General features: G+C 51.3%; 1 protein-coding gene across 1 annotated transcript in view; it reads right to left on the reverse strand.

Moving 5' to 3' along the window:
* The window catches only part of GABBR2 (gamma-aminobutyric acid type B receptor subunit 2), a 333,176-nt gene that overhangs the window by 53,511 nt on the left and 266,452 nt on the right, over positions 1 to 13,213 (reverse strand). The window contains exon 12 of the mRNA XM_040631654.1: positions 7,504 to 7,611. Within this exon, the coding sequence (XP_040487588.1) occupies positions 7,504 to 7,611 (108 nt within the window). The remainder of the gene's footprint in view (positions 1 to 7,503; positions 7,612 to 13,213) is intronic.

The raw sequence follows: 13,213 nt of genomic DNA on the forward strand, positions 1-13,213 counted from the left end.
CACACTTAGCACCGACCAGATGCTATATTGTTTTATTCTGTACTTATCAGGAAACTGGGGAGCCCCTGACAGAAGGGAAGCCGATTTTATTTTTCTGTGCCTCCTCAGCACCTAGCAGGGCCTGGCAAGCAGTAGGCACTTACAAGTTTGATGGATCCACTTGAGGTGAAGGTATATTTACAAAAAAAAGAAATACAATTTCTGTCCCTCTTTGCAGCCTGGGATGTCTTAATTACGTGGTGAAACTCCCACCCCACTTTCTGTCTGTTTGATGGGGACTGGCCCGGGGACAGATGCTGCCAGCTCTGAAGATAACCTGTATTTCATTCATTCCACGTTTAAGTGCCCCCTCCCCCAAGAGCTAATGTGATGAAGTCCTTCTGGAAGAGACTATAGAAAAACAAACAAAACTGAGGCAGAAGCTTAAGAAATATCACCAGGTCTGGTTTTTAATGATTAAAGCCATTTTAAAAGGAGAAATAGAAACTCAAGAGGGGCCTCTGTGTTGCTGAATTGTAAAAGAACAGGAAAGTATTTCTGAGTTCCTGCCAAAGAGATCAAATCCACCAAAACTGCTTTATGGGGGGGCTGGGCACTGGCAAAACCCCCTCTTGGAGATTTTCTGGCAGCATCCAGTGAACCACTGATGCTTTGCAGAAGTCCTGCTTAACCCTTACTCTCTGGGGAACTAGGCAACTCCCTGCTAGCCTTGAGAAAGTGGCGCAAAAGGAAGACATGCCCGAGGAGCTTAGGATGCGGAGGACAGGCTGGAAGGGGCCTCCCTACTTAATGCTCACCCAAGGCTGTTTGAGCCCCCAGGCACGTGCCCATGTTGTGCCTGACCCTGGAAGGTCCTTCTCTCACCTTCTTGAGGGCACCCTCCTACTCTGACTTCAACACTGAGCTTGAGCTGCTCCTCAGGGATCCCAGGTGGGCCCTGCACAGGGCTCGTGCTGCAGCCGTGTTCCGGTCAGAGCAGAGGCAGGGCCAACTAGTCTCCCCACTGTGCCCTTGCGCCTTATACAGAGGCTGGCTCTCAGACCTTCCTGGGGAATGTTTGGGGAATGAATGCATGAGCCTCAGGAAGAGGACAGGAGAAAGTGGCACTGTAAGTTCAAGGTCCCTGCCACCTGCCCAGGGTTCAGGTTCTACTTGCCACGGGACACCTGCTGCTGCATGTTCCTACCCTCCTCACTGGACAGCCCCCAAACCCTTCAGGGCACACGCCTTCTTCTCCCTGTCCTTGCTACAAGGACGGGGGACATTCACTGGATAGCCACATGCATTGCCTTTGGAGCCCCAATGACAGTTGTAACTTCACATTTATTTGTGCGATCATTTGGTTTGTGTCTCTCCTCCCTTCTAGACTGTGAACTCCGTGCGATTTGGTTTTGCTCATCACTGTATTCTTAGTGTCTGTTTGAGGCCTGGCAGAGAAAAAGTGCTCCATAAGCCCTGGTCGACGGGTGATGGCCTAAGCAAACATGCCCTGAGCACTCACTCCGTGCAGGCCCTGTGCTGGGCATTGGAGATGCAGAGGACTGGTGCTGCCCTCCAGGGGCCCATAAGGTTGGGAGGAGAGACAGACTTGCACCGGATGAATCCAAGAGGGTGCGGGGAGGAGATAAGGTGGCTTCATGGGGGAGTTGCTGGAGGCTACTGAGACGTCAGACAGAGGAAGCAGCATGAAGAGCTGAGGGGCTGGGTCAGGGGAGTGACCACATCAGGCCACCCCTGATTCAGGATTCTTCTGTGACTCCCCACCACCTAGGTGATAAATCCAGCCAAACTCCTTTGCTTGGCATTCAAGGCCTTTCCCAAGTTTGGCATGACTACTCCCCAAACACACATGTGGACTTGTTAATGTTTAACCATTCCCGAGTCTCTGGCTGAGTTGTGATTTTTGCCCTCCAAACCTTTGTAGGTGCTGTTTCTTTTGTCTGAAACTTCCAGTGTTTCTGTGAGAGGCTCTGTGTGAGTGGGGTGGGTGGGATGGCTGGAGAGGGGGTTAGCTGGGGAGACACTGGGCCCATACATGGGGTTGCTGGAGTTGAAGCATCATTAAGCAGAGGCGTGATGGGGCGCTTCTGCAGCATGGAAGGGTAGAGTCGAGGCGGGGAGCCCGCAATAGGAGGCCAGTTAGGAGCTGGCACAGGTGTCCCGGTGAGCAGGGAGGAGCCTCGATTCAGGGCAGTGACTATCGTGGTGGTCAGGAAGATGCCGGTGCCATAGATATCAGGCAGGTGGAGTGACTGGCTTCAGCCTCTGAGTCCTCTCTCCCTCCCCAGACCTCCCCCACCAGCAAGGGCCAGCACCTCCAGATCCCCTGAGACAAAAGGTCTATGACTCTTCAGAGTCTACCTTCCAGGAGGCAGTGACCTTGAACGTGCTCAACACGGATTATGTCAGTGCACACCGATGCCATCACTCTGAACTCTCTCTGAAGCCAGGAGGTTACTAGTGCCCCATTCTCAGTGGGGGTAAAGGCATACAGTAATAATGATTAAGCACAGGTTCTGGAATCAGATCTGAGTGTGAATATTACTAATGTGCTGTGTGGCCTTGGGTAAGTTTCTTAACCCCTCTGAGCCAGTTTCCTCATCTACACAATGGGGGGAATAACGACATAACCTGTCTTAGATGACCAAAGTCTGGCTTATCATAACTGTTCAACAGCTGTCAGCTATTATTATTAAATGTCACTTTCCATTGTTGTCTAGAGCAGGGATCAGCAGATTACGGATCTGGCCCACCGCTTACTTTTGTAAATGAAGTTTTATTGGAATACAGCCATACCCATTCATTTATGTGTTTGTCTTTGGCTGCTTTCATTCTCCAACAGTAGAGTTTAGTGGTTGCAACAGCAACTCTAGGGCCTGCAAAGTCCATATTTAGCTATCTGGCTTTTTACAGAAAAAGTTGTCTGATTTCTGGTTAACAGAAAAGAGTATTTCTTCAAGAGACTTTAGATATTTTGACTGATTGAGACTAGCCTTCTGCTAGGACCAACTCATGGCCTAGTTTCAGGGATGCCATTCCAGGGGCATACAAAGTGAATGGTGCCCCCTGGAGTTGTGAAATTCACATCACTCAGACAACAGGGGCTCTCTGGTGAAGCTGCTGAAAGCTCTCTCTCGGCATTTTGCTGAAGCTGAGCCCACACAAAGGTCTGAGGTGATGTCTCCATGTTATTGTCTGCAATAGTACCAAGTCATATGTGAACTTGCTTTTTTTTTTAATTAAAAAAAAATTTTTTTAAAGTAATTTCTACAACCAACATGGGGCTTGAACTCACTACCCAGAGATCAAGAGTGACCTGCTCTACTGACTAAGCCAACCGGGTGCCCCTGGAGTGAACCTGCTTTGTCCTCCAAAAAAACATCTGCTTCCAGAACAAAAGATCTCATCTCTGAGTTATTGCTCTCATCTCAATGTCTCAGTTTGGTCCTATTAAGAGGCAGAATAAAGACTGTAGTAAGTCTTCCAATTCAAGATTTTATGACTGAGCTTTAGAAACAAAAAATCAGTAACATGCCATAAAAACACCAGATTTGCAAGCATTAAGTCACCACGTGTCAATATGTCCTTTAATAGGCTTCTTTTCCTTTAATGTCTTTAAAAATGTTGCCATATGGGGTGAAGTTTGTGTATGTGTGTTTGGGAGGGCATGCCATTGTGGGTGCTGAGAGGAGGAGGCATGAGCCAGGGAAGGAAGGGAAGGATAGAAAGACTATGAAAACAAGTGTATATTGCATTTACAAACTTATGTATACCTAGTAAACATGTCAGTAAAAAAACGGTCTCAACTTTAAAAAAAAACCAATAAAACAAGAAAACAACAATAAAAACCAACCTTGGCTATATGAAGGGTTGGAATCATGGAGAATTCAATCCCAGTTTTGACCTGTAATTGCCAAAACCCTTTTAAGACAATTTGGTTCCTAGACTTGAGCTTTTGATCCATATAAGGTATAAATTTCTCTTCTACACCTTTAACTTCCTCCTATTTGTCGATAAGGGATGCTTGGTGGCAGCACTGCAAACCTGTTCTGGAATAACTAGAAAGCAAAACTAGAGTAAAAAGTTTCTCCCCCTGCAATGGTGTGTTCATCTGGCCTTAGTAATTTTTGTACCAGACAAAACTGGTGACCAAATCTTGTACTCAAAGCCTTTGGCAGGTTCTCAGACAAGCCCCTTCCCCCAGCGCCTGGCCCACCACCCGCCTGAGTTCCACTGGCCTAGCTGACCAGGGTTGGAGCCAGTCGCTTTGCTCCGGCCCCACAGCAGGTGAGGCCACATCACAGCGCGGCGCCCCCCCGCAGAGCTCTCAGGCAACTGAACTCCCCAAGTCTTCCCTGACATGTTTTGTCAATTGTTGCCAGACAATTTGAGTGTTCTTGCTCAGTGATCACATGAGTAATGGAAAATAAGGGCCGGTTCTTTATTACAGATGACAATATGGATGAATCACATACTGACACAAAAGAATCAACATTGTGATTCTTCGAAGCCAGGATGGCGTTATCATAAATGGCAGAGCAATTCTAACCATAGCCATGGTGCAGGCGGGGCCCCAGAAGTCATTTGGACCCATTTGGTCCCCCAAAAAATTAAAAATTTTTTTTAATTAAAAAAAAAAAGCAAGTTCACATATGACTTGGTACTACTGCAGACAATAACATGGAGACATCACCTCAGACCTTTGTGTGGGCTCAGCTTCAGCAAAATGCCGAGCTTCACCAGAGACCAAACTTTGGCTCCCATCTGGCAGGGCTGGTGAGAGAAGGCATGATCCTGGGCTCCACCCTAGGAAACTGATTCTTAGGGCTAGGGTGGGCCTTGAGAATCTGTATTTCTTTTTTCTTTTCTTTTTTCTTTCAATATTTTATTTATTTATTTGACAAAAAGAGAGAGAGAGAGAGCACAAGCAGGAGGAGCGGCAGGCAGAGGGAGAGGGAGAAGCAGGCTCCCTACTGAGCAGGGAGCCTGATGCAGGGTTTGATCTCAGGACCCTGGGATCATGACCTGAGCCAAAGGGAAATGCTTAATCGACTGAGCCACCCAGGTGCCCCATGCTGGGTATGGAGCTGAACGTGGGGCCCCAACTAATGACCCTAGGATTAAGACCTGAACTGAGATCAGGAGTCGGACACTCAACGGACTGAGCCAACCAGGCAACCCAAGAATCTGCATTTCTAACAAGCGCCTGGTGATGCCTACGGTGCTGCTGGCCCAGCCCACGCTCTGAGTAGCCCCGATCTAGACCGAGGTCTTCCACCCTGGCTGTGTATTAGTATCACCTGGGAAAACCTTAAAGCCTCCTGATGCTCAGCTCCAGCCCCAGAGAGGTGGTTTCAACTGGCTTGGGCTGGATTACTTCTTGGAGTTTTCAAAAGCTCCCATTTGAATGAAATGTGCAGTCAGGACAGAAGGAAGGGAGTTGTCACAAATGGGCTGAGGCCCATGAGGGAGGGGTGAGCACAGACAGCGGTGGCAGAGACGTTCTTTCCTCCCTCTGAATGCAGCCTGCAGTTTCCCTAAGGTGGTCCAGGTAGAGGACAGGGCAGAATAGAGAGGAGAGTCCTCCCTCATGCGGACAGCAGCTCCTAAAGCAGCCCTGGCAGGTGGAGGGGCCGATGAGTGAGTGGTGCCACCGGGTACAAGGCAGAACCACAGCCCAGGAGATAGCACCATTTCAATATGGCCCCAGTTTATAGATAAGGAAACAGAGGCCATGAAAGATGATGACGTCTGCTCAAAGACCCACAGTGGGTCAGCAGTGGGAACAGAAGAGAACAGGAGCCGCTTTTCTGCTTCGCCTGGTGGCCCCACAGCCCCCAGTACGCTGGCTGTCTGCCACAGGTGCCAGGACTCTTAACCCAAACCAGATGACAAAGGCAAGCTTGGGGTGAAGAATCAGAATGACAGCACTGCACAACAGAGGGGAGGAGAGCACGACGCATGCCCTGCAGAGGGGACGTCTGTGAACAGGTTATACCCGCGTCAGGGGTTTAAAGAGCGTGTGTGTGTGTGTGTGTGTGTGTGTGTGTGTGTTTGTGTGTGTGTGTGTGGTGGGGTGGGGTCAAGTCAAGAAGAGGATTTTTGGAAAGACGTGTCATGATGTTATGAGACCTCTCCCCAAAGTAAGAGGATGGGGTGTGCTTCCTCCCTGACCTCAAATGAAGAGGGAGGCTTTCAGGAAAGCCCTCAGATTGCCTGACCGACGGGGCTCCCTGCAGCATGGGGGAGCCCAGGACACCTGAGGTGACCTGCTGGCCAGCTGCTCTGGGGGCGGAGCGACGGGGGGCTGCTGCCGTGGGATCAACGTGAGCTCCTCGAGTCCGTGTGGGCGAAGGATGCACGCGGGCCTCCTGTGCACCAGATGTGGCCTCCTGGGGGAGTACGGCACCCATGTCAAGGGCGCTACAGGAGGGAACGTCCTGGTCCTGGGGGCTTTGAAAAGCCCAAAAAAGCCCCCTAGGAGAGTCTTTATATAGGGTCTGTTCAAACAGGCCTAGCAAGCCCCACGGCAGCTCCTTCCGCCACTCTAAGCTCCAGCTCCAGAGGGTTCAGAAACCTTGGGAAGGGGATGACAGGGAAGCAGCTCAGGCGGGCGAAGGAGAGAAGCAGCCCAGCACAGCCCCTCTCCCAGGTCTGGCGGCTGGCCCGCTGCAGGCCTGAGCCGGGAGAGGCTGCACCTTTGAAGGCAGTTTGAAGTTCTGAATATCTTGATGGACTCCACATATTAGTTGCTGACCAGAAGGTCTTCAAAGTCATGAGACTCGCCTGAATTTTTCTTTAGAAGCGAGGGAAGAACCGTGCAACTGGAATAGTTAAAACAACAGTGGTGGAGAGAGTTTCTCTAGGACTATATCCTAAGAGTCAAGCCGAGTCAGCACGCTGGTTACACCTAACCACACGGGTGGCAAATGCGCTCCACCCCCACGAAGGCCGGGCTCCTATCCTCTAAGGGCCTCTGTGAAAATGGAAGCATTACATTTGGTCTGTATCCTGGTTCACTCCCGTCTAGTAAGGGCTCCTCATTGCCCACAAGTGAAAGTTCAGGTTCCTTACTATGGCTCCTCTTGGCACCCCGTCACTGCAAACGTGTCCTGGCTACGATGAGCCTTTGCCAGCTCTGGGAACACAACCATCCCCTCCCCAGGCCTCCATGCATGCAGTTCCCTCTCCAGGCCTCTGCCTAGCTAACCCCGCTCACCCTCCGGGTCTCAGCATCAGGGCCACCTCCTACATGAAGCCCTCCCTGAGTGCTTGTACGCCTGTTGCCCCTAGACATTCCCAGCCAGCGCTTATCACCATGTTGAAAATGTGTTGTTAGCTGCTTGATCTCCCTAGGAAGCGGAAGGTGGCGGGGATGGGCCTTGTGTGCAGCTTGAATCCCCAGCAAATAGCCCAGTGGTAAGCACACTGTAGGTGCCTAATAATACTTGCTAAATAAATGCTAAGTGAACATTGCAAACATCCTGAAACGGGAGTGATTACCTTCTTCTTCATTTTCACATTTTTGAAGATGGCGTGGACCCTCCATGTCTTTGCAAACATTGCCCCAAAGGCGGTTGTGTAGCCCACGGTGAGAATCCAGGTCCTGACCTAGAGGCCATGAGAAAACAGAGACATTAACATCTCCTAGGTGGACCGACCTCACCATTTACGATAGCGTCCCAACAGGGGGATTCTAGGTGATGGGAACAGATGCTCTATTTTACTCACTGCAGAGCTGTACTATCATCAGGAGCCCTTTAATCACATCACAATTTGATAGACAGTTAGTTCTACCATAGGCAACTGTGAGGTTCAAATTCTGCCTTCCATGGGTGCACAACCCAGAGGGAGCCAGTCACAGACATAGGCACCGAGGCTCCCAGGACCACCAAAGGATCGCTAAGGGGTGACAGACCAGCCTTCTGGTCTTCCCTCCCTCCTTCCCCTTCTTCCTTAGAGCCTTCTATGTGATTCTAAGTGAGGAGACAGACCTGTAGCGGTGAACATAATCGCTGACTTCCTGTCTCCTCACCTGAGTCTGTGGGAGAGCAGATGGCCCCAGGAACCTCTTCTATAGGACTCCCAGCTCCTGGGTTGTGGGCAGCGGGTAGGGGAGGGTGCTGAGTCACAGGGGCTGAGACTGGGCAGGAGAACCAACCTGCTGTGGCCCTTCTCCAGTGCTCAGCAAAGCCACCACTCTGGTGGAGCAGGGCAGGACTCAGCAAGAACTGGCCCCAGGGACACCTAATTGGCAGCTGAAGCCAGGCCACTGCAGGGGCTGTTCAGTTAGGGAGGAAGGCCAGAGGAGAGGGGCCATGACCTTCCTGTTCCCATTAGGGGCCTGTCTCCTTGGGTCTTTGGAGAAGAGAGAAGCAAATGCTGCCTGGGTCCTAATATCCAGCCCCGCCTGCCATGGTCAGGCTGTGTGGCTCCTACTGCGCTGTGTGACCCCAGAGTCTGGATACTCAGCACCAGGCCAGCCTGGCTCCTGAGCCCGTCCTTGGACCTTAGATTCCTGCTCAGGACTCAGAGACTATCCGGCTCTCACCTGTTCCCCACAATGTCTCCTGATCCCCAGCCCTGGGCTGGTGACTGACAGGTTGGACCCCTGCAGGCTGGAATGGCTGGCCACCATCTGTTAGATCGTGGGGGCATCCTGGATGCCGACTCCCTGCCTGCACCGCCATCTCGGCCAGACCCCAGCCACTCCAGATTCCGCCCTCACTGGCTGGTCCAGACACCCTCCCAAAGCAAGGAGACTTGCCGAGATGCAGGCTATGTGTCTCACAGAGCCCTAGGGCCTCCTGCTTGCTGGGGTGAGAAAGCCACGTGGCTGTGAGCTTCGGTTCTGGGCTTGGTCTTTCCTCTGCTCCCCCTCAGTTTTGCTTCGCTAAGTTCCCTTGGGAAGATCCCCACCTGCCTCAGCTGAACACAACAGGAAGGTGAATGGAGTAGGAGAAAGAGGGAGACAGCCAGGCTGGAGCAGACAGGTGAGGCCCTCCGTGTCCAGAGGAATGGGACCCAGCAGGTGTGCCTGGCCACAGCAGGCCCTTCCAGCCCAGGGGTGCCTCAGCCTGTGTAGGAAGTTCCCAGAAAGGCTCCCAGCTGAATTCCTGCATGGAGTACCTTCACTCTGCCTTTCTAGCAACTTGGCTCTCTAGCCTCCAGTTTACAGAGACAGAACTTGTCCCCTTTAAATTTTATTTGTGAAAGCAAGACCTGGCTGAGAAGAAGGCAAGGATGGCCCCCTAAGGAGGGGCAACAGCATCCATGGCGATTGTACAGAAACATGGATGTGCCAGATCTGAACGTTGACAATGGGATAGGTGGAGACATTACCATTTCCTTTTTTTTTTTTAATTTCAAAAGTGAGGATAAATCAGATGGGCAAGAACGAATCACAGCACTTTAGAGAAGGCACAGGAGGACCACATTGTTACCCATATTATAACACAACAATGCAAGAGAAGTGAACAGAGCAGGCACAGGGGGAGTAATAACACCTAGTTATTGGGAATTTAGACCTGAGCTTAATCAATGACCAGATCACAAATCGCCAGTCTGTCAGAGTTGCATAGGACCTTACAGATCACTCACTCATTCATTCATTCGTTCATTCATTCATCCGTTCACTTGATAAGTATTATTAGGCCAGAGGCTAAGTGTATAAAGATAAAAACAACAAATAAAATAACAATAACAAAACAGAGTGGGTTTTTTTTTGAGCCACCAGTTGAGTGAGAAAACCGCTCTGTAGATGAAGAAACTCAGACTCAGGGCATTGAAGACATTTCTCCGAAACACGGCACATAGCTGCAGAGCTGAGCCTGGAACCCAACGCCTTGCCTCTCCCCCTGCCTGGCTCCCCTACATCCCGCTGCCTTCTCCTCACATAGGGGTTCCTACTCCGAAGCTGATTCATCCACACCCAGGAGTCAGCTGTCAAAGGGACAGGACATGCCCGGGGGGTGGCTGACAGCCTGAGAACACTCTCCTGGGTCATCCCCACATACTCTTACTGCTAACGGGTTGGCAGGACTGTTAAGACAATGGCCTCCAAGTGCTTTGACCATGTTCTCCTATCAGAAAAAACAATTTGAAACACGAACATAAAGGCAATGTGGACATTTGAAAAGGATGGTAGGGGATGAAATCGTCTCATTTGACTTTTATGTGGCCGACAAAGATCTCTTATGTTGCGTAGAAGTGTCACTGCTGTGTGCTTAGCCTTCTTAGAGTTGCTCGGACTTACGTTTTCTTTGAAGTAATCATTTTCGGGCCACTTGCCTGTTTTTGTAAGGCTAAAATCATTAAGACTCAATACTGTAAATTAGTTACACCTTGATAATACAAATCTAACCTGGCATCTGGCAATAGCAACATGTTGCCATAAATGGAAAGTGAAGAATGGCTGAGGGGCCTGGGCAGGAAAGGGTTAACAGAGCAGGCTCCCGACCCTGTCCTTAGAAGGGCCTGCTGGCCAGACTGACCGCTGGCTAGCATCTGGGAACTCAGATTTGGGGACAGTTCCTGCCATTCCCTCAGTGATGAGAGTGACTCTCGGCCTGAGCTGTTAGTGCCAACACCGTGGTTTAGGCTGCGAGCCTGCTTTCCTTCCGGGACCCTAGAATTTTGGTACGTACTGAGCAGAGGGGGCCCAGGTGGCCTGCCCCCAACAAAAATCCTGGGCTCCGAGGCACCAGTGGTGGACAGCGTTTCATGCGTGTTGTCACCATTCACTGCTGGGGAATTCGGTGTGTCCCGTGTGATTGCTGAGAGAGGCGCGTGGAAGCTTGTGCCTGGTTTCCCGCGGACTCTGCCCCATGTGCCTTTACCCTCTGCGGATTCTGCTGTATATTCTTTCTCTGTAAGAAATCACTGCAGTTGAGTATGACCATGTGCTGAGTCCTCCTAGTGAATCACTGAAATGGGGGTTGTCTTGGGGACCCTTGGCACGACGCCCCATTGCCGTCCGGCGTCATGGATCGATCAACCACGCGGGTCTCTGGAGAGTTCCTGCATAGGACTACTGGACACACCCGCTGCACCACAGCTCCAGGGCCGGTCCAAGTATTACACCTTAGTAAAGCTGAATTTCTTTCGTATTTTTCTACATAAAAACCAAAAATGAATAAAAGCTGTATTCTTCTGCAAGACAATCCCAGTGGGTCACCTTGCACGCTGCAGTGTTCATATGCCATTTAAAGACAGCCCCACAGACCAGGATGAAACAACACTGAAGGAAAGACTCTGAAAGCAGGACACTGGGACCCCTACCCGCAGAGCTGCCCACTGCGGGCCGGTGCAGCCCAGGGTCACTGCTGGGAGAGGCCTCTGCAAAAGGGATGTGAGTTCTCTTTCCCCTCCTCCACCATCTCTTTAAGATGGAAATGGACCCTCAGGTTCAGACCTGGACCCTCTTTGCCTCTAAAAGCTCTCCCTGGATTATTACCCCCACTCTCAGGCATCAACCACTTTCTCTGTATTGACAAGTTCCTTATATTTTTCCCAGCTTCTGCCTCTCTTCTGAGCTCCAGACCTGCATGCGCCACTGTCACCAGAGACCTAGGTGACACCTAGCTGTGCCATAAAACTTCATACTCCACAGCCAAAGCTGAGCCCACTGGCTCTTCCTCTGAGCAGCTCCATTTCCTCCCGACTCAGGGAGTGGTGCCATTATCCACACCATCCACGGTCACCCTAGTTAGGGACCAGGAGGTCCCCCTGGGGAATCCTCCCCACTGTCACTCTCCTCTTCAACCCCTAAGCCCGGCTTCTGCCTCACTTTCTGCCCAGACCATGCTTTGCCCTTCCTTGTGTCTGAGAGGTGAGGCCCCATGCCTGCACCTCCTGGGCTCCCTCGCCCTCTGGCTTTTGGCTGGATTTGGAAGTTTCCATCAGGAGATTGGAGGGTGCCAGGAGAGAGAAGATGGAGTGTGTGCTCCCTGCTGCCACTGCTTCGGACCTGTATCTCTGGCCGAAGCTGGGTCTGTTCACGTGTCTCAGGCCCTCTCTGGGTTCCAGAAAACACTCCTCTCTCTATCTGTTCCTGCCTAAGAGTGAAAGGGTTTCCTATGGTTGCTAGTCCCCAGGTGCCTTAACCTCCATGTTTGCTTCCTTAACCCTCCTGCATCCCGGGAGCTAGTCCCTCCACTAGAGCCTCTCTGTGTGACCCCCTGGTAGCAGGCTCTGTGTTCTGCCGGGCAACGCCTGGTGACCATTTTACTCCATGTCTCTTGTTGGCACACCCCGTCCTGTGTGTACTCAGGCTGCGATCTGGGTCAGTCACGAAGAGCAGGGGCTCTGCGGTCAGACTGACAGGGGTCCAAGTCCTGGCTTTGTCACTTACTATCCACACGAACCTGGGCAGGTCCTGTAACGTCTTTGAGCCTTGATTTCCTCATCTGTGAAATGGGAACAGTGATGCCTCTTTCTTCATAGAATGGTTGCAAGGATTAGATGAAAGAATGTGTGTGAAGGGCTGAGGTTCTTAATCAATGTTTGCTTCCTGTTCAAGTGATCCTTACCACCACTCACTGGTCTACCTGGGGAGCCCCGGCTGCTCTTCCCACCTCTACCCTCACCTCCCGCTTATCCACCCAACCCCATCTGCCCGCCCCCGCCCCCGGGACTGTTCTCTAAAGCAAATCTAAGCAAGTCTCCTAGGTTTAAACCCTTCACTGGCCCATGGAACCATCAGGTTAGACTCCGGATTCTTAGCAGGGTGTAGCCCCTTTCCTGCCACCCCCCACGGGGCACTTCACATCCAAGCAACCCCACGCTGCTTGAATGTTCCCTGCCCCGACATTTCTGGCTCATGCTGTTGGGCCTGGCACCAGCGAGACCCTCTACTCAGAATACTATTCGTCTCTCTGATCTCCTTCACAAATTCTAATTCTCATTTGTCCTCTGAAGAGCCACCTCCTCTGAGAAGCCCTCCCAGACCTTGCAGGAAGATCACAGCCACCTCCTCCTTGACACTTGTGCCCTCATGCACGTTTCTGCTGTGCTGGCCACCATGAGATGATATCTATCTGATCACCTGTCCACCTTTCCCACAAGATGGTGCTACTGGGAGGGAGGGCCTATAGTGCTCGCCTTTCAGTCTCTGGGGCCAGCACTGGGTGGGGAGGGGGTGATCAGCCTGGATGAGCAGCTTAGGAGGTAATGAGCTCTTTGTCACCAGAAATGTGCCTGGAAAGGAAGACCG

The sequence above is a fragment of the Ursus maritimus genome, unplaced genomic scaffold (genome assembly GCF_017311325.1).
Source record: "Ursus maritimus isolate PB19 unplaced genomic scaffold, ASM1731132v1 scaffold_17, whole genome shotgun sequence".
Classification (NCBI taxonomy): Eukaryota; Metazoa; Chordata; class Mammalia; order Carnivora; family Ursidae; genus Ursus; species Ursus maritimus.